This window comes from Polypterus senegalus, chromosome 2, assembly GCF_016835505.1.
Source record: "Polypterus senegalus isolate Bchr_013 chromosome 2, ASM1683550v1, whole genome shotgun sequence".
In the NCBI taxonomy this organism is placed as follows: domain Eukaryota; kingdom Metazoa; phylum Chordata; class Cladistia; order Polypteriformes; family Polypteridae; genus Polypterus; species Polypterus senegalus.
Genome location: NC_053155.1, coordinates 290,348,531 through 290,374,661, shown reverse-complemented (window position 1 = coordinate 290,374,661; position 26,131 = coordinate 290,348,531). Strand labels below are relative to the sequence as shown.

At 35.5% G+C, this 26,131-nt stretch overlaps 1 protein-coding gene across 2 annotated transcripts in view; it reads right to left on the bottom strand.

The window, feature by feature from the left end:
* The window catches only part of LOC120523987, a 68,387-nt gene that overhangs the window by 5,629 nt on the left and 36,627 nt on the right, over positions 1 to 26,131 (bottom strand). For both annotated transcript variants that reach the window (XM_039745752.1, XM_039745753.1), the window contains 3 exons: positions 7,548 to 9,244; positions 913 to 998; positions 481 to 526 (listed from right to left, as the gene is read on the bottom strand). In XM_039745752.1, coding sequence (XP_039601686.1) covers positions 481 to 526; positions 913 to 998; positions 7,548 to 9,244 — 1,829 coding nt within the window. The remainder of the gene's footprint in view (positions 1 to 480; positions 527 to 912; positions 999 to 7,547; positions 9,245 to 26,131) is intronic.

The window sequence follows — 26,131 nt, the reverse complement described above, 5'->3', positions numbered from 1 at the left end:
TGTCGACTAAATAAAAATTCCTTCTATTTAAAATTTAAATAGAACTTGAACAAATACGATAGTTCATAATATCCACGCAGACTTGCACGTAAGAGCGGGAGTTATCCGTTTTAACAAGCAGCGTATTGCACTGATACTCTGTGTGTGTATATATATATATATATATATATATATATATATATGTATGTATGTATGTATATATGTATGTATATATGTATATATATATATATATATATATATATATATATATATATATATATATATATATATATATATATATATATATATATATATATGACAACACTCATCACAAATGACAAAACAATTACATTGACAATTATGTTACGTTATTTTCAAAATGTTTCCTTTTCTTTTTCATTGCTTCTTTAACACACTACTTCTCCGCTGCGAAGCGCGGGTATTTTGCTAGTTTAATTCATTAAACTCCAAAACAGTAATCAAGACCCGTCATATACATACCACTGGGTACAAGTTCCGATGTCACAATAGAATGCTTGTATCGTTTCTAAAAAACAAAAAAGATGAAAACTAGTAGGAATAAACATAAAACAAAACATAACAGACCATAAAGCAGCATTTCTTAAAACTGAATGATCTTGGAGTTACATTAGCTGGAAACAAATTGTGACTTACTAATGCAATTCCCATTGCAATACAAATCATAACAAAATATGGGGGAAATGAAAGTAAAAAAGCTGTCAAAAAGAGCTATAGCTCATAATTTTCAGAATGTAGTTTCACTCAAACATTCCAAGAAAACTGGTCCACCTGATATGTAACACACATAAACATAGTTTTTAAATCTAAACTGTATTTTCTAACACACAGATAACTAAATATAGAAGTATAATAATTTCATTTTACTTTTAATAAGCAACAAAAAACAAAAACCTCTATTGATGACATCCACTGTGAATGAATCATTTTTGATAACTCCAAATCCATGGGAATGGTAAGATCATCTGGCGTCAGTGAATCTGTTAAAAAATAAATAGAGGTAAACTGCATGTTTGTTGTTTGCTTCGCACAACACTATACAATGATGTCTGATGTGAAAAAGGTAAAGACTGAAAAACCTGCACATTGTTCACACTGCTGGACCTTTGCCAGTTTGCTTGATCTACCCACCATACTGCACTGGACGTAATCATCTATAATTTGACAATTGCACAGCCAGGTATTTTACCACCATCATTCACTACGCCCTCTAAAGACCAAACAAATTGCAAATTTCTAAATTTGCAAAGTTAGAACAGAAATTTTTTATAGATGCATTTGAGTGAGCTTTAATAATTGAAGTGTTTTTAATCAAATTTACTAAAAAACCTAAACAAACTACCTATTCTTTGTCTAAGAAATTTTACAACTTGCCACACAGAAACGGACATCTTTTGATATTTGCCTGCATGAGGAGTACCTTTAATATTCATTTTGTCCTACTATCACTGACAATAAACTAACACAAATCCCATGCTTATCTTTAATGCTGCTCAGCAATTCACCATGACTCAACAGTTGCAAGGTCAAACACCAGGCCATGACTATAAAAACTGTTAATCTTCATAGGAAATCAAAATGGAGAGCTATGCCTTTATGTGGTCTGTAAAGAGGCGCTCATTTGAATATATTTAAAATGTACATTTTAAGTATTTTCAATAAATATATTTGTTTCTCCAATTTTTTCTTGAGAACCATCATGTGTGTTGAATTCTCAATCTAAGAGGCATTTGAATGTTCAATCTTAGTGGCAGAAACACCTCTTCCTTCTTCTTTCGGCTGCTCCCGTTAGGGGTTGACACAGCGGATCATCTTCCATATCTCCCGGTCCTCCACATCTTGTTCTGTTACACCCATCACCTGCACGTCCTCTCTCACCACATGCATAAACCTTCGCTTAGGCCTTCCTCTTTTCCTTTTCCCTGGCAGCTCTATCCTTAGCATCCTTCTCCTAATATACCCAGCATCTCTCCTCTGCACATGTCCAAACCAACGTAATCTCTGACTTTGTCTCCCAACCGTCCAATTTGAGCTGACCCTCTAATGTACTCATTTCTAATCCTATCCATCCTCATCATACCCAATGCAAATCTTAGCATCTTTAAGTCTGCTACCTCTAGCTCTGTCTCCTGCTTTCTGGTCAGTGCCACTGTCTCCAATCCATATAACATAGCTGGTCTCACTACCGTCCTGTAGACCTTCCCTTTCACTCTTGCTGATACCCATCTGTCACAAATCACTCCTGACATTCTTCTCCACCCAAACCACACTGCCTGCACTCTCTTTTTCACCTCTCTTCCACAATCCCCATTACTCTGTACTGTTAGTGGCAGAAAGACCAAGTACTATTAAAAATGTATCTTTATGATGAAAAACCTGAAACTGTAAACAAACAGAAATGGTGATCTTCTTATCTTCAGTAATAGGTTTGTAGAACCCTGCCCAAAATTATTAAATAGCTGAAGTTAAAAAAAAAAAAAACTACATGAAGACCAAGAAAGACTCCATGGTAAATATATGGTAAAATAATTCATTACTCAAACTTTGCTAAATACACAAGCTAAAATTAAATTGCACATGCAAATTCTAGAACTAATACTGTTTTGGTTAAACCCCTTTTCATAACATATTTTAGTCCATTTTCTTTGATCCTCACTTCCAGACTCTGCACTGGTGTCTACCTATTGGTATGGGCTCTTTCTCTCTCTCTCTCCTTTTTTGATGAGATTTTTTTCAACAATTATTAACAAATTTAACAATTAAATAAATAATAATTAAATAAATAATAATAAAAATAATTATTTGGCCTATGGCTTGGTACTATTAACCTTAAATAAATATTAAAATCAAAGATATGCTGCTGGTATCAGAAAGACAGACTCAACCGGTCGGAATGTATCAATCTACCTTTTGGACAAGCTAGGAAATTGAAAGTTGTCACAGGGTGAGAGAAGAGGGTCAGAAGAAACTGATAGCTACCTACATCTATAACATCTTAGAATGTAAGAGAGCCTGACAATGAAAATTGGGATATATTAAGTGTTCAGAATCAGAATTAGAATTCACTTTATTTACCAGGTTCACTAATGTGTACTAGAATTTGTCTTGATAGTATTGGTACAACATATAAGGACAGAAAAGAATGCAAAAGATACATTTAAGAAGATAAAATACAAAACAGCAAAAAACAAAAACATAGTAGGATTCCAATGCCCAGACAGTCCATTAGAAGCTCAGACCTGATTAGCAAGAATAACTGCATGTGGAAAGAAAAAATTGTTTAGGAGACAGGTTGTTTTAGCTTTGATTGCATGAAGACGTTTGCTGAAGGGAAGTCTTTGAAACAGGGAATGGCCTAGGTAAATCGAATCAGCAATGATCTTTGAGGCCCATTTACTTACCCTGGACTCATATAAAACTTCAATGTGTGGTATGTTACGGCCTATGATCCTTTCACAGACTTTCATGATGCGTTACTAATTGTTGGCCTTAGCCTGAACAGAGGCTGCAGCAAACCAGACAGTTATAGATGAGGTAAGAATGGACTCGAAGATGGCTGTGTAGAACAGGACCAATATTGCTGGGGGAAGATTGAATTTTCTCATCTGACACAAAAAGAACATGCTCTGACTGACTTTCTTAATAATACATGTGATGTTATTGTCCCATGTTTGTGACAGCATAGTGCCCAGAAACAAATGATTCTATCATGCCAACGGCTAGGTCATTTATGGCAAGTGATAGGTGAGCAGGTGTCTGTTTCCATAAATCTATGATCATCTTCTGAGTTTTTTGAATGTTAAAGTACATATTATTGTGGCTACACCACAATGTCAGATTTTCCACCTCGTCTGTATATGGACTCATCATTGTTTGAAATGAAGCCAATTTAGTGTGATGTCATCTGCAAATTTAAGAAGTCTGACAGACAAATCGCCAGAGGTACAATCATTTGTATAAAGTGAAAAGAGTAGCGGGGACAGGACACATCCCTGCAGTGCACCAGTACTAAGCATTAATGGGTCAGTTGTGAGTGCCCAGCCGCAAGCACCGTTGTCTACATAGAAGAAAGTCTGTGATCCAATGGCATATTTATCTATGAAGGTTGAACTGGGTGAGTCTCTTATCTAGGAGCTCTGGGATGATTGTATTGAAAGCAGAGCTGAAGTCCACAAACAAGATCCTCACATATGCCCCTGGCTTATTAAGGTGTTGGTGAAAAAAAAAAAAAAAAGCTTAGACTTAAATTCACTGCATCATATACAGACCCGTTGACTCTATATGCAAATTGAAATGGTTCTAGGAAGTCTTTTGCAGCATATTTGAGGCAATTCAGTATATGATGTTTATAAAGGCTTTCGTTACCACAGAGGTGCTATATATAATGCAGCCAAAAATGATTTGAACACTGTGGAAAAATTGTCAAAAATAGAAATAGAATTGAGGATATTGAACAACAAACTTTAAAAACTGTCTACAATGTTACAATTGCTTGTGTGTTATGTAAATAAACAGAAAAACTTTTATTCAAAACATATTCTGGAAATGTTTTTCAAGTTCTGTAATTTATTGCCTTCAAACAATTATATGCACACCTGGCCATTCATAGAGTAGAACGAATATGTCATCAGAATGGGAGGAGGTCATAACAGCAGGTAATCCAAATAGGCAGGTAACTGAGTGCCCTTAGTATTTATAAGTAAACTTGGTGGTCATTCACCACATAAGTATTTGTTGGGTTTGTTGAGTTTCCCAACATGGCTAAAACTGCTGAAATACCCAATGCATTGAGGGAAAGAGTCATAAAACTACACAATCACAGCCTTTATAGAGAGTGTGGCACAACTCGAAGGAGGAGTATAGCACCCAGTGTCTAAATCCAACTGTCAAGCACAGTGGTGGGAGCGTGTTGGTTTGGGGCTGCATGGCAGATTCTTGAGTCGGCAATTTGCATTTTATTGAAGGCATCATGAATTCCCATTTGCTGTCAAACTGCTTGAGCATTACTACATCTTCCAGCAAGAAAATTACCCCAAGTGCTTGAGTAGCCCCCACAAAGTCTGAATCTCAATCCTACTGAGCACCACTGGGAAGAGATAAAACGGAAATGCCCAGCAGACTCACCAAGCTACAAAACAGAATTTGAAAGTCATGCTCCAGCATATATGGGAGAGCCTTGAATAAGCAATTTGCAACACCCTTGCTGAAAAAAATGGCCAAGAGACTGCATGTTGTTACTGTTGCCAAAGAACAGTGTACCAAATACTAAGCAGGACGCTTAGAATACTCCAATGGCCAGATTATACAAATAACTGTTTGAAGGCAATAAATTACAGAATATGTTTTGAATTTGAATTTCCCCTTGGGATTAATAAAGTATCTATTAACATTTTTTTCTTGTTTCTTTACATAACACACAAGCAACTAACATTTCAGAGAGTTTTTAAAGTTTGTTCTTCAATATCCTTAATTTCATTTCCTTTTTTGACCACTTTTTCCACACTGTAAAAATAATTTGCAAATAACATTCACAGTAATTATATATATATATATATATATATATATATATATATATAAACACACTCACTAAAGTTCACGACTATCGAGAGATAAGTAGTGAGAAATGAGTGCAGCTGGGTGCTGGTAATATTCTGTGCCCTTTCTCAGTACTTTACTATCTTGAGTTAAAAATGTCTCATATCAGGATGCGATGCAGCTAGTGAGGGTGATATTGATGACTGTGGAAACTATAGAGGAACAAAGCGGATGTCTCACACAATGAAAATTTGGGGAAGAGTAAAAGTGAGAAGGCTTAGGGAGGACACAATAGAAGTGGAACAGTTTGGTTTTATGCCAAGGAGAGGAACTGATGCAGTCTTTGAATTGGAACTGCTCATATAAAACCATCGAAAAAAACAGAAAGGATTACATATGGTGTTTATTGAAGAAGGATTATGATAGAGTGCCATGTCAAGAGGTCTGTACCCCAGAGAAGTATGTGAAGACTGTTCAAGATATGTCATGAAGAAGTGAGGACATGGTTTAATAGAAGTGTTGGGGTAACATACAAGATACCAGTTACAGTAGGTCTGCACCAGGGATAGTCTTTAAGTCCTTACCTTTTTTTGATCTGGTTATGGATGTGTTGAGTCAAGGGATAAAAGACCAATCCCCTGGTGCATTCTTTTTGCTGATTAAATTATGTTTTGTAGCACCAGAAAGGAGGAAGTGAGAAGAACGGAGAAGTGTTTTGGAATCAAAGATCTTTCAAAGACAGAGGACTGAAGACAAACAGGAAAAAGACAGAACATTTCAGGCTTAATGATGATCAGGATTTAGACATTACTTGGCAGGGGGAGCTATTGAAAACAATGGATAAATTTAAATATCTGAGATCAGTGTGGTTCAAGATGGAAAATTACATGTGAAGATAACCCAGAGTGTGGATGGAACAACTGGAAGAAAATATCAGGAGTATTATGTGACCGAAGAATTAGGGTGAAGGTTAAAGATAAGGTTTTTAAGACATGAGTAGTAAAGGGAGTGTAGGAGAAGACGTTGGATGTGGGAGAAATGAGAATGTTGGGATGTGAATGGAAACAGAGGTGAAGAGAAAGCAAAGGAGCCCAAAGTGGAGGTTGTTTGGTTAAATAAAAAAGATCTGAAGGAAAAGGGCTGTGGAGAAGGTGCAGGACTGAGTTATATGGAGAAGGTTAATCAGGCACATCGACCCCACACTGAAGTAGAAAAAGATGAAGATGCAGTCAGTGAGAATGGCGTCTACTGTGTACTTGTGGAAGTTAATTATAAAAGAATAAAAAACACTAGCTTTATTTGGGATTTGAGGACGCACAAGTACTGGCGAGCACTTTTGCTAAGAGCCAATTTCAGTTCATTGGTGATAGTCACTACAAGAAATTTAAACCAGCTCACCCTTTTAACAGCATCCCATCTGATGCAGACGAGAGGTGCTAAGTATTGGTTTCTATTCAATGCCTTAAAGTCATACTTAATGATCCACTGCCAGCCTTGTTTTAGATTATCAGAAAATATGTGACTAATTTATAACAGTGCAATTCATATTAGCAATTCTGCCTTGGGGAACTGCTTGAATGGACACCAAATTCTCACTCAGTTTTGGATTATTGCTATATTTGCAGGAGTTTTTTTTAGATATTGCAGGTCCAAATATTGTATAAGTTAAAGAACTGTAGGATTATGAAGGTTTTGTCTTCTACAGCTGTACTGATACTTTGAAACCAATAAAAAAATGTCAACATATGGTTTAACAATACATTGTGTAAGCCTTTATAAATACTACAAAAAATATCTATGTACCTTGCTTTTGTTGCACAAGAATCTTAATTTAACTACAAAATGGGATTTGGGCAGAAACAAGTTTTTGGGACTATGCAGAGTTATGTGCAAATACTCTTTCTATACTTACTTCTATTTATTATTTAACCTTAAGAGGATGACATCAAAACTAAGAACATCTTAAATAACACTATTAAAAAATACAATCTCACCAATATCCATATGTCGAGAACCAAAAAACTCAGCAAGTTGTAATGCCAGCTTTAAAGGCAGCTGCAGATGAAGGAAAGGGAACTCTGCCTGAGGTTTGACAACTTCTTCATCATTCTCCTGATTCAGAGTTTGGCCTGAACAACTGTTAACATGCAGCATTTCACTGTTGTTCTGTTTGTCAGAGGACTCTGAAATCCCGATTCCTTTACCAAATGGATCAATAACAGATGACAAAATGTCAGGCTGGTTGCTAGAAACAGTTTCTCTGACATCATCACGATCCTGGACATTTAACGTATGGTTCCAATCCTGTAATGGGACACTACTGACAACCTCCAAATGGGAAGGATCAGATAAATCTGCTTTAGGAGGTAAGAAATTAGTTTCAGATGTAGGAGAACACCAAGGTATACCATGCTCCAAATCATCTAATTTGGGAGGCTGGTCAATTTCAGATATACAGGCTTCTGATTGTTCATTTTCTTGAGCCAAATCAGAATGTGTACATGTATCCTTCAACTGATCTGAATCTGCATCTTGTGATTCTTCATCAATTTGCATGTCATCATCTGGATAGACATCTTCTTTCTCTTGTTCTGCTGGAGGCACAGCTTTTTCTTCCCGGGAAAGCTGGAATTTAGGCGCCAGGCAGCAAAGTCGCTTTAACTTCTTAGGAATCTCATTCTGAGAGTTTTCATGCTCATGGTAAGCTGTGGGTGATACTGACGCCATCTTGTCTACGTCTTCATTATGAAGTATATGTGGCAAAGTACCCTGAATGTTGTCTGGTAATTGTAAAAGAGAGTCATCACTGTCATCATGACCTGTCACGATCTCTGAAGTCACCCCTTCAATCTGAGAGGTACATGGAGTTATGTTTCCGTTATGGTTCATTTTTATTTTGGTCTCAGGTTCAATGGAATGGTGTTGAGCACCTTCACAAGAAAACTCCTGCAGAAGGCAGCCATCGATCAATACTGTGTTTGACTCAGATTCTTCATTGAACTCGTCTTGCTTGACATGATCAGAAAACTCTGTCCTATGAACTGTTTTAGAAGATATTTCCATTAAATGTACAGTTTCTCTCTGCTGACCAATCCAAATTTCAAGCTTTTCTCTAAATTCCTTTGTTTTTGCAGAACTATCCAAGGCCTCTAAAGTTTTGTGCCTAGGTAAGGAATATCCTGAGCCTTTAACAGGAATGTCATCAACAGATGTTTTGCTATGATGCGCTCCATCACTTTTTTTATCCCATTCAAAATTATTTCCGTCTACACCACCAGAGGCACAGTCCTCTATTCTAGCATTTTGGTCTGGAGTTTCTGATAAAACATCATCTTTACAATTTTCACATTCTGCATCTAACAATTTAGATTCTGAGGCACTTTCTGAATTTAGATAGGCTGGTTCAGCTTGCTGCGGCTGTTCATAATACAACAGATCAGGATGATTATTATTTTCAAGAATATTTTCAGAATTTTCCTTTTCACACATGTGTGAAGAAGAATTTTCATTTCCAATGCAAAAAAACCTAGATTCTTCATTATATTCTGTTTCTGATTCAGAATGACTTTGGGATCTTTCCATTTTCTTTCCCAATTCTTTGCCACGTCCTGACCTAGGTCTATGATGCCGTTTACGTTTCCTCCTTTTCCGTCCCCTGCCCAGTCTGTACCTTGACTTCTTAATGTCATTCCTAAAAAGAAAACAATACTGCATTAATACAAATGAACATTGTTGCAGTGATGTGACCAAGTACTCTGCAGTTATATGACAGGATCTAAAATCATTATGGATTTTACCAAACAAAAAACATATTTTAATATAGTGTAGAAACATTATTAATCAGCCTGAAAAACAAAATACTGTGCACATGCCCAAAAACAAATTCAGAAAGCTGTTCTCTAAGAAGGTTATTAAGCCAGAATAAAACCTACAGGACTCTCCATTTCCTTAAAAAGCACACACACATTTTGCTATCAATCAGTCACAAGAGTGGTGAACTATCACTTCTGAAAGGTCATTCAGTAGGGCAAGACATGAAGAGTGTATGTTTATGACTTGGTAAACAGTACAGTAAGAACTAACTTTTTGATTACTTACAAGTCAAACAAGTTAAAAAAAAATGGTATTCCAAGATTCTAGGCTGGATATGGTATTAATTTAGATCTAATCTGCAATGCCACTTTATTTAATAAATAACTGTTCTGAGTGACTTTTTCTGCAATTTTCAGTCACAGATTGTATTTAAGTCAAGGACAGTTGTGGTGTGCACACATGAAAGTTGGTCATCTAGTCTGACATACCCTGTGACTCACTCACAGTTCGATACAGGATTATTTATAAAAAAAAATTTAAAAAAATCAGAATTCAAGTTAAAAAGAATTGGGTAACAGACAAAATGTGTTGTTTCTCCTTTGTCTAGACTCTCCTTCTGTATTTTAAGTAAAAGTCAAGTCAGTTGTGATTGCCCCAAGATACTTTGATCTTTTAAAAGGATGAAGATCTGGTCTTGAATGATTGTTTCTTGTGTTCAAATCTTGCTTCATTTAACACTAATCTTCTTTTCCTTAGATTTTGTAATATTATGTGGTCATAAAGAATTATAAAGCAGGTCAACAAAATCATGTACCACTAGATCAAGTCAAATTTAGTTTTCATTATGAAGACTCGTAATCACAGTCACCAGAAAACTTTAAATAAATCTTTTTTTTTTCAATTCATTGTGGTGAGCATTTGTGTTTAGAATGTTCAAAAAAGAAGACCTGGTGGTTGATCAGGACAATATAATTGACAATTCTGTTCTTCAACTTTTTGAGAAATGTCTGTTAAAAAGAAAAAAAAAAAAAGAAGCTAAATTTCAAATTAAAACCTTTATTAAGAGTCTCGCTGCTGATGAAAAGTAGACAAACAGGATCCTTTCCCTCCAATTGATTACTCAACAGAAGAAGAAAGGCTTCTTCTGTCCTTTCAATATCGAAATCACTTGTAAAGTTTTTTTCTTTTTTAGCTTGCTGGACAAACAAGCTAATCACATTATCATGAACCCTTCAAACCCTTTCAATGAGCCCCATTCTTTCATGTGCTACACAGAGATTGTGATCACGGTTGAGGAGTGAGAGACCAGCTGTAAATTTCATTGTATTTAATTTTTGTGAGACAAAATATAAATAGATGATACAAGGCCAACACAAAATGTAGTCTTGTATCTAATGATGCATGACATTACTACAACTGAAACAAAACACAAAGTGAAATGCAAAATGCCTTTCATCGAAAACAGGGGGTGTCAAAATCTGATTGAAAAACAAGAACTAAGTTGTTGGCACTTCAGCAGAACCGTCTGGGGTGCCTTCTCCAGACTGCATGTTTCAGTTCTTTCCATAGACGTTCAAAAAGATTCAAATTAAGGGGTCTTAGAAGGCCACTTAGGTGCTCTTACCTGTGCATTCTGGGTCATTATCCTTTTGGAGGATCCATGACCTGTGACTGAGACATGAGCTTTCTGACACTGGAGAGTACTTTTCACTCCTGAATGTTTTGATAGTCTTGAGATATCATTGTACCAGCACAGACTCAAGGCACCCCATGCCACATGAAGCAAAGCAGCCCCAAAACATAACCAAGCCTCCCTTATTTTTCACAGTAGATATGGTGGGTGTACTTTTCTTTAAACTCTTCATTTTTTCATCTGTGGATATAGAACTAATGTGACTTGTCAAAAAAAATCTCCAGTTTTATTTTATCGGTCCAAATGACATTCTCTTGGAGCATGGAGGTTTGTTAATCTGCATTTTAACAAATCCCTGTCTGTCTTTTGTATGCTTTTCTATCAATATTGAAGTCCGATGGGGTTCTTCCATTGAGCCCACTGTCACTCAAAAAGTGACAAGATGGCGGATCAGACACAGATGGACTTTGACCTTGGAGTTCAGCGTGCATCTCTTTCAAAGCTGTACTTGGCTTTTAGTCTACCATTCTCACAATCCTACTGCCCAATCTGGGATTGATTTTCCTTTATTGCCTGTATTCAGGGAGGCTGGCTACAATCACATGGATCTTAAAATGTCTTAATATTTGCAACTGTTGTCATAGGAACATCAAGCTGCTTGGAGGTGCCTTTGCCTTCAACATGCTTATCTGTAATTTGCTTTCTAAGCTTCCCAGCAAAGCGCATAAAACAGCACAGTGAGAACTTTCCTCCATTTAAAGAGGCTGACTGATTGATTGATTATATTATTGGAGACATGTGACATGAGATAAAAAACAGCTAGTTTGAGCAAAAATCATCTTTTCTAGAGGTAACAATTTCAGAATATCTTTGGAGAATAAACAATATTCTCTATTTATACTTGCTTTGCTTTACTTGATGACATATTAAAGGCATGAAAGTATACATGGGACATTTGCTTTTCATTCAAGCATTTTCTAGAAATATACGGCTGTAGGGTTATCAACAAATTTGTCTGACTGCATAATACGATTTCCAAATTTGATATTATGCTTTAAATTAATTGCAATTTAAAATAATGATGAACATACAGTTGTGCTTGAAAGTTTGTGAACCCTTTAGAATTTTCTATATTTCTGTATAAATATGACCTAAAACATCATCAGATTTTCACTCAATCCTAAAAGTAGATAAAGAGAAACCAGTTAAACAAATTAGACAAAACTATTATACTTGCTCATTTATTTATTAAGGAAAATGATCGAATATTACATATTTGTGAGTGGCAAAAGTATGTGAACCTTTGCTTTCAGTATCTGGTGTTACCCCCCTTTGCAGCAATAACTGCAACTAAACGTTTCTGGTAACTTTTGATCATTCCTGCACACCGGCCTGGAGGAATTTTAGCCCATTCCTCCATAAAGAACAGCTTCAACTCTGGGATGTTGGTGGGTTTCCTCACATTAACTGCTCGCTTCAGGTCCTTCCACAACATTTCGATTGGATTAAGGTCAAGACTTTGACTTGGCCATTCCAAAACATTAACTTTATTCTTGTTTAACTATTCTTTGGTTGAACCACTTGTGTGCTTATGGTCGTTGTCTTGCTGCATGACCCACCTTCTCTTGAGATTCAGTTCATGGACAGATGTCCTGACATTTTCCTTTAGAATTCTCTGATATAATTCAGAATTCATTGTTCCATCAATGAAGGCAAGCCGTCCTGGCCCAGATGCAGTAAAACTGGCCCAAACCATGATACTACCACCACCATGTTTCACATATGGGATAAGGCTCTTATGCTGGAATGCAGTGTTTTCCTTTCTCCAAACAAACCGCTTTTCATTTAAACCAAAAAGTTCTATTTTGGTCTCATCCGTCCACAAAACATTCTTCCAATAGCCATCTGGTTTGTCCACGTGATCTTAGCAAACTGCAGACGAGCAGCAATGTTTTTTTTGGAGAGCAGTGGCTTTCTCCTTGCAATCCTGCCATGTACACCATTGTTGTTCAGTGTTCTCCTGATGGTGGACTCATGAACATGAAAACATGAACATTAGCCAATGTGAGAGAGGCCTTCAGTTGCTTAGAAGTTACCCTGGGGTACTTTGTGACCTCGCCGACTATTACAGGCCTTGCTCTTGGAGTGATTTTTGTTGGTCAACCACTCCTGGGGAGGGGGTAACAATGGTCTTAAATTTCCTCAATTTGTATACAGTCTGTCTGACTGTGGATTGATGGAGTCCAAACTCTTTAGAGATGGTTTTGTAACCTTTTCCAGCCTGATGAGTATCAACAATTCTTTTTCTGAGATCCTCAGAAATCTCCTTTGTTCGTGCCATGATACACTTCCACAAACATGTGTTGTGAAGAGCAGACTTTGATAGATCCCTGTTCTTTAAATAACACAGGGTGCTCACTCACACCTGATTGTCATCCCAATGATTAAGAACACCCGACTCGAATTTCACCTTCAAACTAACTGCTAATCCCAGAGGTTCACATACTTTTGCCACTCATAAATATGTAAAATGTGATCATTTTCCTCAATAAATAAATGACCAAGTATAATATATTTGTCTCATTGGTTTAACTGTTTTCTTTTTATCTATTTTTATGGCTTGAGTGAAAATCTGATAATGTTGAGGTCATATTTATGCAGAAATATAGAAAATTCTAAAGGGTTCACAAACTTTCAAGCACAACTGTATTTCAAAACACATGGCTGGGAAAACAATTGTTTTGGCCTTCAAAACTCTTTGTTACTTAGTATGTGTCCAAAAGCAGAAATACAGTAAAATAGCTAATTAATTTGATTAAACTCTTATTTGGGCAGTATTCTTCATTTTCTTTGCCTAAACCAGAGCTGCCTAGACACTGGGTTGTGTGTGCTAAGTAAAAATGTCCTTTTAAAAATTACTCCCATACATTTACCATCCCATAAACAAACTACTTTTTCTGCAATACTCTAAGGGTCAATGTATTTTTCATCCACTCCTACAAGGACTCAAAGTGATTTACATGGCACAATCATAAAGAAAGAAAATGGTGCCTAACAGAAAAAGCTAGTACACATTTTTACAGGGCTAAAAAGTGTTTCAATTGAAAAGAAAAAAGTCATTTACAAAGAACACAGCTTTTAGAAGAAAACTGACACAAAATATAATCAAAGTATTTCAGAGCTATTAGATGAGATAAAATGAGTGAAATAAAATTAGGATGACTAGCTGTCCCATATTCTCCAGTAGTCCCATAAAGTCCCATAAAAGACAACTTCAATTGCCCTGTATTTTAGATTTGACAACATTCTCTGTGCTGTTGCTTATATATACATTGCAGTGTGCATGTTTTTGTACATGCCACTGTCCTAGCTGCACACTCGGCGGTGCAATGTCTTAAAAGTTCACATCATCAATTCAAAACATTGAGGATATGCAATATGCTTTTGGATTATGAATCATTCATTGTTCTGCCCAAATACTGAAAAAGTGTCTACACCTGCTTTGGGTGATGGTGCATGGGCATTTTGGCTTGGGACACAGTAGTTTTGCTGTCTCACAGATTACTGGTGTTGACCACACATAGTGGTGTTCTGTAATGTTATTATGATGATTCAAAGGTGATTCATTTCAAATTCATTTAAAGTTGTTGCTAATCATGATGCCGTATTGGCAAAAAAACTAGATCCACCTCATCATAAAATTGATCTGAATAAACTATCAATGGGAAGCTGGATTTTTTTTTTTTAAAAAGAAAATTAGAAGTTACTAATTACTTTTACTCACTCAAACATAGCATTCTCAGTTATTCTCTTTCTAGCATAATTCAAACAAAAAAGTGATTAAGCATGTATTATAGAAAAAATATCATACTCCGTTGTGTTTGATCGTGCCTTGGCTACAGCGCCTATTTTGCCTTTTTATCATGCATGCAAGTGTCATGTTGCAAAAAGCGCATAAAGTCGATTGTTGATTGGTACTCAGAGCTTGCAATGTACAATGTGCATGCAAGAGGACAATGGCACTGCCTTTTTAAAAAAAATTGATATATAGTGTAATCAGTTTATTTCAGACTAGCAAAATACCCGCGCTTCGCAGCGGCGAAATACTGCCTTAAAATTTTTATTAAGAAGAAAATTAAACCTTTTTAAACTGAGGGAAAATATACCAATAATTATTTGTTAAGGTTTTCTTTGTATACCACATTGTCAGTTCGACCCTCCGCTGAGCTTACTTTTGAGCATGCAACGTACAGTTGGCCATGTGAAAAGTAATCTTGTCTCAAATCGGTCATAATCGGTTTGAGTTTCATGGTTTATTTCAATTACGACAGTATTTGCAGGACTTGTATTGAAGTGACATTCGGCATCTGTCAAGCGTTGTAAGTATACAACCGGTTTCATCGATAACTTCCCATCCAGCTTTTGAGAGTTTAAACATTCATAAACATCAACGTGTCCACTACTGAAATCGTCACCTGTGAATCTAAGATGCTAAAGAGGCATTGGCGGTTGTCGAAAGGTGTAAAATATTTGGCCATTTCGGTACACTTGAAAGCGACAACCGAACAATTCAGCGGCAGCCATCAACTCACATGCAGAACCATAGGTGAAGGGCTTAAGCATTTCACTCTTCTAGTGCTCCTGTGTAGAATAATTATCTCCTGGACCGTCATCAGTCCACACCTTGAACCTGTCCCAGTCATTTAATACATAAGACACAATGTTCCTCCGGATATCAAGAGTGAGCCTGATATGGTTGTGCAATATGTAACAAAGAAAATGGAAAAGGCAGGTGCCACCTCCGGGCATGGAAACCACTCGGTAAGTGACAGTTCTTTGATCGATGGTGATCACCTCGATAGACATATTAATGGGGGTACGGTTGGAACGATAAAGGAAATGGGTTCCTGAACAATGTAAAGTAAGTCTAAAATACCTAAACAATAACTATAATCGTATTAAACGAACAATAAAACAGCGGAGAAGCCGTGGATTAAATAAAAAGGCTGCAGTTATCAGCAGGAAGAGAATGTAGAGACCAGAACGACGGACGGCCTTATATAGGTAGGCAGCCAACAACGTGGGAGGCGTTAGGATGGGGGACCCAACAATGCCTCACACGGTTACTGAGCTGTAGGCTATGGATGTATATATGTACGTAAGTAGGATTCAGTTAGCGTTTGGATCCCGCGTACCAAATTTCTTGAAGATGGGCCCATAAGTAGCAAAGACCGTTGGAAAGTTCAATATGGTGGCCGATAGTGGCGTCATACCACCGAAATAAGTACGTACATCGGTTTCGGTTAGTGCAGGGAAGCCGCCTACCAAATTTCGTGAAGATGGGGCCATAAATAAGAAAGTTCAAAATGGCGTATGTTGTCGACTATTACGTGTAGAATTTCGAAATGAAACCTGCTTAACTTTTGTAAGTAAGCTGTAAGGAATAAGCCTGCCAAATTTCAGCCTTCTACCTACACAGGAAGTTGGAGAATTAGTGATGAGTCAGTGAGTGAGGGCTTTTCCTTTTATTAGTATAGATTTAGCATCTTATGAAGGCAGTACATTCATATTTGCTCACAAGTAGTGCTTGAAGTGTAACTAAAATTACTAGCAGTACTCTGTTTAGTTAGCTCCTTGTTCCTCCTCCCAATTCGTTTGTACTTTTACACAATGGAGCAGTGGGCTCCCTCTTGGAAGTCAGAGCATGTGTGTACATTACTGGTGAAACGTTTTAGAACATCTCAGTTTTTCTTCAAATTTAATCAGTTGAAATGCAATGAATGACTTAAAATAGTGAAAAGCTAGACTGCCAGAGGTTTAAATTTAAAGCTTAGCAAAAACTGAAAAAAGGAAATAACACAATTTTACAAATAGGCCTTCTTCAAGGAACAACGAAAAGGTTACAACCTACAGATGCTCTAAAGTAATTAAAGTAAATTAAGCCTTACAAGTTGAAGCAAATGGTTTTCACAGGTGTCCCAATTTCTTTTGATTACTTAAAAAAACCCTCCGTCTGTTTTAAAGCACAGCTGGAACAGACGGTGTTACTACACCCCCTGAAATTTACAATATTCCAGTAATAATGGCAAGAAAAAGGGCAAATAAATGAAATGAGACAGAGCATTATTTCCTTTAGAAGTGTAGGCTTTTCATTTTAGAGAAATTGCAACAAAAAAAAAATTAATAAATAGTGTCGGTGACTATGGTGTCCTACACAATCTAAAGAAAACTGGAAGAAACTTTGATAGGCAGAGATCTGGCAGATCCAATCACAACCCAAATCAGAAGACAAGTTTCTGAGGGTGACCAGCTTGCGTGATAGGCACCTCACAGCACAACAGCTTCAAGCAAAAATCAAGTCTCAGTTTCTGTTGTGAAGAGATAACTTTGTGCTAAAGGTTTGCCAGGGCGAGTGGCAATAAGGAAGCCATTCCTTAAAGGATAAAAACAGGGTCTTGAAATGCTGGCTTTAGACTACTGTAGACCAGACAAAAGTTTTGAGTTTTTGCATTTACTACATATGCAATATGAGTAAAATGATTCTCAATCACAAATTGTATTTATCTGACAGGTATTTGTAATATTTGCAACATAAATCATTTAAATTAAAAAAAAAAAAAAGAGTAAAAGTTAAGAGAAAAATCACAGAATGAGAATGATTCACACGCATCTTAGTTTATTACTCTTTTGTAAAAGTGGACTTTGGGGTATCAAGAGTTTTAAAGAAACTTATCATTAAAAGGACTTTTAATAGTGAGAGGCTTAGAAACATGACATGCAAATGTAGGTAGTTCATTTTAGTAGAAGACAAACACTTCAAGCTTTCACCAATTCCTTCATATTTACACATAGTGCGATCAATCCACATAAAAGAAATAGACATGATTTTTCTGGTAGTCTCGTAAAATCAAAATGACATTTAATTAATTTAAAAGTGTATTAAACTTTAAACAGCTCGGAATTAACAGAGCAAAACTAAATTGACAGGAATATATGTATATATTTTATTTATGTACAGTTCTTTATTGTGGTAGACACTGGTAACAGGTTGTTTATTGGTTAAATAGATAAAAAGTCACTGTGTATGTGAAAATAACTCTGCCCTGGAGCTAAGGCAACTGTTCATTCTGATCAGATCTTTTAGTCTAAAAGATATAAACCAAAGTTCAGTGGTTCTTTCCTTTTTAGCTATGAAATATGTACTGACCTATCACCAGGATGGTATCACCAATGAATTTGGCCCAAAAGACAAAATTATGATCAACTACTTGAATGATTGAGGTAATAATACTGATCTGCAAAAAAAAAGAATCACTCCTGTTGAAAATTGTAGGTATTCTTTATAGATTTGAGAGTGCTGAATCTAAATAGGGCAACAGAACTGCTCTATGACATTCAGGTGCAAACACCACAAGATAAGGTTTAAAATGGAAAAAAAAAAAAAAAAAACAGAAAAGAGGCATTAAAAAAAATAAAATTTAAAAATGGTAAATTTCACATATTTGCTTAAAATATAATTATTTCTTATAAAATGTAGTCACTTTGTTGTTGTCTTCTGAAGGTATTTCACAGTGGAATAACCAACAGTTGTCTGCTAACATAGACTCACTCCACTTTCCACTGTTTCTCCATTTTAGTTACATCCTGGTCGAACCTCTCCTCATGTCCATCACAGACCGCTCTTCCATGCTCTTCAGGAAAAAATCCAAATGAGTGTATAAGAAATGGATTTCTAAGACATGTTGCACCCAAATGCTTGGTAGGAAGAAAAGATGCTCCTCAAGTAATTCTTTGCAGTTTCCTGCATTTATATTCCCAAGAAAATTTTGCACACACTTTTTTTTTTTGGTTAATAAAGGAAGGCTGTGTACTCTTTCAACATTTGCTTACCTGCTACCTAGTCAAGAAAATGGACTGATCAACCTGACCTTGCAAAATTCTGAAAAAAACATTTAAACAACAACTTACTCTCTTTCTAGATAATAAAATGAAAATCTTTCTATCCTATCCCTTCTAAATATAAATGACTGGCTGTTTTTAAGTAATAAGAGGAAATAAAACAGATTACAAGAAAATAAATGTGTACCAAATACGTGATTTTAACTTGTTTCCAACTCAACTAATGCTAAGTGTGAGAGACACCACAATTTTCTTTTTAGAGCAGACCACTGTAATCAGTCCTGGTCACTAGGTAAATTTTAAAATGTTTAGGTCAATAATATGAAGTATAATAAGCATTCCAGTATAATAATGGTTGAAGAAAAAGTAATTTACAGTTTAGGAAAGATCCAAATGTAGAACGCATTGACATATTGTGCCAGGACCTGAAACATGCAGTTAATATTAATGTCAATCTTCAGGAAAAAATGTCTGTCGGTCTTTTTCCAAAGCACTGAGAGAGATGGATTTCATGAGTATCTCTGCACAAGGGTGCATTTATATGTTAAGGAGATTTCATTAACAAATAAATATTCAAATTTTGGATTTTTTTGCCCATGATCCCTTTTGTTCAATATTAGGTATTGACGAAAGGTATGATCTGGAATAATTCACAAATGTAGAAAATGTCAGCGGAATAGATATTTTATTTTTAATGCATGTATTTTTCCATACATATACAAACAAAGACACACAAATTGATTTACGCATTGTCGGTGTCACGTCTGTCTTTTGTGGTGAAAAAACCAACCACTTTAGCTGGGAGTCTATCAACATATAGAATATCACTGAAGGAGTGTTTAAACATCTGAGGTATTATGGGAGCATAATTGCATATACTATGCAATGGTAAAATAAGAAAACGATACACAAATTAGAAATAATTTAATTTTATCATTACAAAACCACCCAATTTACAAAATACTGTACAATAGCTACAAAAACAAACCAATGTTAAATGTTAGTTACAATTAGAATTAGAGCTTATGAGGAGATAAGTATTATTGACATGTCGAACAACTTTAGACTATGTAATACAAATTTTTGAAATAACTACCATATCAGTATTATAAAGCATATTGTTTTCTTCCAATATACAGAGAAAAATACCACATACAAATAATAAATACATAGCACCTTGAACAATTTTTTAAAGGAAAAACAAATTCAGAAATGACTCCTGGATATCCAATTTCCCTGGCAACCTCTGTTGACTTAGGCAAAGGTACTTAGATGAACAACCAGATTTCAGCACAGATGAACTACATCACTACTTAAAAGTTTGAACCTGAAATGGCTAGAAAGTCCTGCAAAAGTTGGGGCTATTTAAAATACTACTCAATTGAAATGGTCATCTAGAATGAATACTGACCAAAATACCGAACATAAAAAAATAAATAAATATTTTGAACTTTCAGGTGATGCTGTTTTTTTGGTTGTGTACTGTTTTGGGAGGAGGGAAGATTTACAAGGCAGACAAAAAAAAAAAAACTCTATTTTTATCTAATGGGCAAAGGCAGTTCATAAAGTATTATCCCTGCTCATTTAGTAGTTTGTCATTCATTTCATGAAGTGGCTTCTCCTAACATAGGACTACAGTGAAGTGTTGCCCACCCAGCAGAATATAACACACAAGTGGAAAACCAGCCTATTCTTCAACTCAATTCCACATTTGCTCCAGTAAATTTATAAATACCCACTAACCTAACATGAATATTTAAAGTATATACATGTAGTAAAAATTTACTTAGATATATACACAAAATGCATATTTCATACATAGGTAGGAACAGGAGTTTTACCTGCCTTTTGGGGTCACTGATGCCATCATGCTGCTCCTCATAACATATTATAAATTCCAATTAAAATACAAATGGAAATTTGTGTAAATAAAAAAGCAGAATGTGGGGATATATTACTAAAAAAAGTTTTTTTTTTTTTAATTTAGTAAGAATATTGTCCCAAAGCAATGACAATACAAACTGGGCTCAGGTGCATAAACTCCAAAATGTTTATCTTTTGAAAAGAAGCCATCAAGTTGAACAAAAGGTTCAAGCAGCACAATCAAGTCAAGCTAAGAAAAACTATACAGAACTACTCTTTTTAGAGCCTGTCTTACTGAGGTGGCCATTATGTCCAATGACCGTTTTGATGGAACCCAAGTTCCAGAAAAAGAATAAAAAAAAAAGATATCTACTTGAAATCTATAGAATGACTTTATGGTCATGGATCAACAACAGCCTCAATAAACTCTTACATAAAATGTACAATGAGGAATTGGATAAAACCCTAATATATCAATGTAAAAAGTATAAATCTTAGAAGTTTCAAAACAGACATACAAACAGGAGATAAGAATGTCAAAAACAGATATTTCACTTTCTTTAACTTTGTGTCAATTTTTTTTTTACTATGTTATAAAAATAAGAAGGAAAAATTACATAACCTAAGATTTTCAAACCATACTTTATGGTCCAGTGCAGGGCCACAGCTTATACTAGAAATCACTGGGTACAAGGTAGGAACCAACCCTATACAAGCTCTGTTCCTCAACTTTATTAGTAGAAAGACTCACTTTTTTGCAACCTGCCAGGGATTGTCACACTTGGTGATCTGAAAGCAATTGTTGGAGCCCTCACATCTTCCATCCTCCTTCATTATCACTGGAGCAGCAACCTACTACCATTATAAAAAAACAGCAACTCGCCACCCAACCAATGGCAACCCAGTGGCTGAGAAACATTGATATATGGGACAAATTTAAATGCAGAGGTCAATTTGAAATCATGCACTACCTTAACAAATAATTTAGGGGACATGAGAGGAAAATAACTACTAAAACTCAAGTCACAAAAAACATTTTTGTAGTTGCTCAGGCTGGACAAATACTTTACGTCACCTACTTAGAAGTAAAATCCTGATAGCTAGTTTTTAACTGTGACATAACACCTACAGAATGCTACTTTAGTACTGACATCACTGCGATCAACAATAATATTTGAACTGAACACTCAGTCAATTTAGATTTGTGATGAAAAGATAGCATATTAAAAATCCACCTATTTTTCTTCTGATATTAGTTGCATTTATAGTAAAGAGTGAACAAGTTCCAGAAGTCACTATATACACCCAAAAATGAAATGATCTTCATCATTTTTTCCCAAATGAAGTGGTACTTGGTAGGTTGCTGCAGTTTGTACTTTAATTTACATTGTCTTTTTGTCACCACATAAGCGTCTTATTTTCCCGTACATTTGTGCTTTTGTAACTAGAGTAGCTGTGGTAATATATCTACCACAGATTGTGATAGCCTCAGTCCAAAATGAAATATTAGTCACACCAAAATGAAATGCAATCTAACATGTCATCTTCATTATAACATACTTGGTATATTCAATTTTGGCACGGTTTTGTCATGTCATAATTTAAAAAAATCATCACTCAAATGCTTGATTACTTTACACTAATGCACGCAATTTTCGTGTCAGTTTAAAATGCAATATAAACACGTATTGCATTTTAATTCATGTTCATAGATCACATGTCATAACTACAGACTGCTCTCAGTGTACTGAATTTCGATTCAAGACCATGAATTAATCAGCCCAATAATCAAATCAGCATCAAAAGGCTGGACAAGGGGCATTAACAATTGGGGTAAGAGGCATTCAATTTCTAAACAATTCTATGTTCTGGCAGGATGCTCAAGTTTCATCAATGTGGAGTGGTTAACTAAGTATTAGGTCCCACTGAAAATTGTTACTCTTATGTTATCTAAATGTTTTTTGATTGCCTTATATCATAATGGTCAATTTGATGCCCCAACTGGTGATATATGTTTTCACATGATGCAGCTCTTTGGGACATTAGCTGTTGAATGTGTTTCAAGGATGTTACTGTAGCAGTTGGAAATTATTATTATATACATCATTAATGCTGCTACTATTACCATTACCATTTTCAACAACCAGTTGACTCAGAAGAGAACGAAATTGTCATTCGCATCGCCAGCATCCACCTGCTGGATTAGATGGAGAATCCCGTGTTATCAACTCTCTGTGCACCATTGTTAGTGCTGAGTGAACACACTCATGATTATAAAGCCTCTTAAATAACTGTTGATGCCACTTAACGTACCTTGTACCCGTACCGATAAAACCGTGCCAAAATAAAATGTACCACATGCATATGAACTGCATTACAATCTACTTAACACATTGGATAGAGTCTTCCATAATCCCAGCACCTTGGAAACTGCTGGTAGTTGCATTGCCTGTTGTTTTAGATTAGGTTGCAGAAGGTTCTCTCATTCCAAACACCTGCAACAGTATATTTTTTCTTTTTTAACATTTTCCCCAAAATGTTAATTTTGTTATGCTCAGTTTCTATGCCATAATTCTATTTCACTGCATTCCTTTATGTATGCAAATGTTTTGATTTTCTTCCATGTAGAGTTATTTTGTCTTTAAGGTCTGTCTAACACCACGGTTTACATGAAACACTATTTTAGGTGTGTGCAACTATTGTAGCAGGGAAAAATTGACCAATAACAAAAAATGACAGTCAGTGGTCTCAATAATAATACTCATGTGAAGTTGTGAAATTAATAATAAGTGCAGGTTAAATTATTAAAGGGAAATGTACTGTTTTTATTTTTACAACTATTTTAAATGGGTTGAATATTCATTTCTACATATTGTACTAAGTTTATACTTAACAGCCTAGATTAGATGGAGGGGATTATAATTTCTATTTAGTTCTCGAGTTGCATATGAAATCATTTTAACTTTAAACTAATTATACTGTAACCAATGCAAAAGGCCATTTATTTTTTTATTGTTAAGCGGATATGCCGTTAACATGTGTCGGTACAGGCTCTCCCTTTGCATATCCCTGAGCCACATTAAGGATGGTTTATATCCTGCGCTGGGTGGAGCTGTGGTGAAAATTACATCAGACTTGGAATCGTGTGGGAAAATATTTGTAAGTACACGGTGCTGCTGATGGGAAGGCCGTGTATCCGAAATGGTGAATTTCAATGAGGGGGCTGGTTATGCTTGTGCCGGAATAATGAAGGGCTGAATATGACGCAACTGGTCATCAAAATAAAAGGTAAGAATGCAAAACATTTTAAATTCCTTTGCCCATCATGTACATCCTGTTATGAAAATATCTGTGCCCTTCCGATTTGGCACAGAACACTGAGGTATGATTGTCATCTATCTCTTTGTGTTCACACATCTAGGATTACCATTTCTCTTTTGATTTAATGCATACGCCATGCAAAATGCCAGCCTGTCCATCAGTAAACATGTACAAGCATCGCCTGTCTGCTGTTTCATCATGCACAATGATGTGATGAAGTCTGCTTTTTAAGGATGAAGGTGTATTATAGTTGTTATACTGTGGTGCTGTATGATTTGACGGAGGAGAGCAAACTTTGTTAAAATGGTATCAATGGTATAAAATTGTTGTTACTTCAGTTGTTTCGGCGTGTTCTGTTACCAATAAATTCTTCAATGGGAGCTCATCAACAAAGAAAGATGGAAAATAAGATTTAGTTATAAAAAAAAATAGTATTAATTATAATTAATAATTCATCACTTGACACCCAAGAACGCTGTACAAAGACACTTTAAACACAAATCATTAAAATAAATGTACCAATCCACTTCCATGCCATACACCAGTGGCACCTTGCTCTTAAACATTTAGTCAGGTAATTTTTTTGGCGGGGAAACAATTTCATCAATTTCTCAGATTTAACCTCTGTCATATGAGTTATTAAAACCAAGTGAATGAAACAGTTTAAATAATATAAAAAAAAATATCCCTTGCCTGATACGATCAATTAAATTGGGGAAGGATCTCATATTTCAAAAGGGAAACAAATGTTATTGCTAATACTGTGCACTTTGTTGATTTTATGCACTGTGAGATGTGCCTCTGTCAGATGTGAGCAAAATGTTTTTTTATTTCAAAAGTGGAAAAAAAGTATTGCTACTACGTCAGATTCTGTTGAGTTATAGCTTTGTTTTCCTAATAAATTTTTGATGTGCCTGTGTCAGATGTGACCAAATGTAAAAGGGAAACAATGGATAAATATTACTTATTTTTAAATACATTCATTGGTGTTGATTTAAAATATGTCATTACCTGCTGCTTACCGGCTTCTGCAAAAGGTCTGGCCAAGCTAAATTCCTTGGTTTGAAAATCTGGACCAACTGAAATTGTAATTTAATTTCCCTGCTGCAGAGACTACTCTCCAGTGTTGGATACTGAAGGCTATACTTTACCTTTAGAAAAGCATCAGTATAAAATTTCACATGCAACTTTTCCTTAACTATTTACTGTTTTCAGAGAGTGAGATATAATATTGCATTTCATTATGAACTCTGCGCAAAATTCATTTGATGACTTATCAGTCATACAGAGTAAATAATAGGGCTCCTGAACATCACGTCAATGGTAAAAACTAATTGCAAATGAGAAGGTGACAGGAAACCACAAAAAGATGTAAATGAGAACAGGGAAGCACTTTACAACTATATATGGTTTAAAAATTTTATTAAACAATACTAGAAACTGTTAAATTCATATTAATTTTAAACAAAAGTAACTGTAAAACTGATATAAAGGACTAACAGCCAGCTATCAATGATGTACAAGGGTTTATATACAAGGAACTGTGTCAAAACTGACCTGCTGTAAAAGACCAGTAGTGCCCTGCCATAAAACAATGTCTCTGTTTAACTAGCATTATGAAACCCCCACAAACCATCCTATCTGACTGAGCAATGTACATACTGCTTTAAGTTATATATGTAAACCTGGTCCATCATGTATATATGCAAAGTAAGCATTAGATGCAGATGAGATAAATAACCACCTAAAATTAGTATAAAAAGTGTCCTGCCCAGCAGGAATTCCTTTTAAAATTAACATTAAAATAAGTCTTCACTGGTATGAGGGATTTAAAGCCCTTGATTATAAAAATACTGGCCAATGATAATCTGTAAATTACATTCATTCAATTTACTCATTAAATATACTGTCAACACAGAATGCCAATTTTTCAACTAGTTTTTTTTTGTCACAAAGTTTAAATACAAATGAAAACAATCAGTCAATTCTAGAAAAATGATGAAAATGACTTTTTAGAAATACAAATATTTCACTTGTAAAGGACTCTAC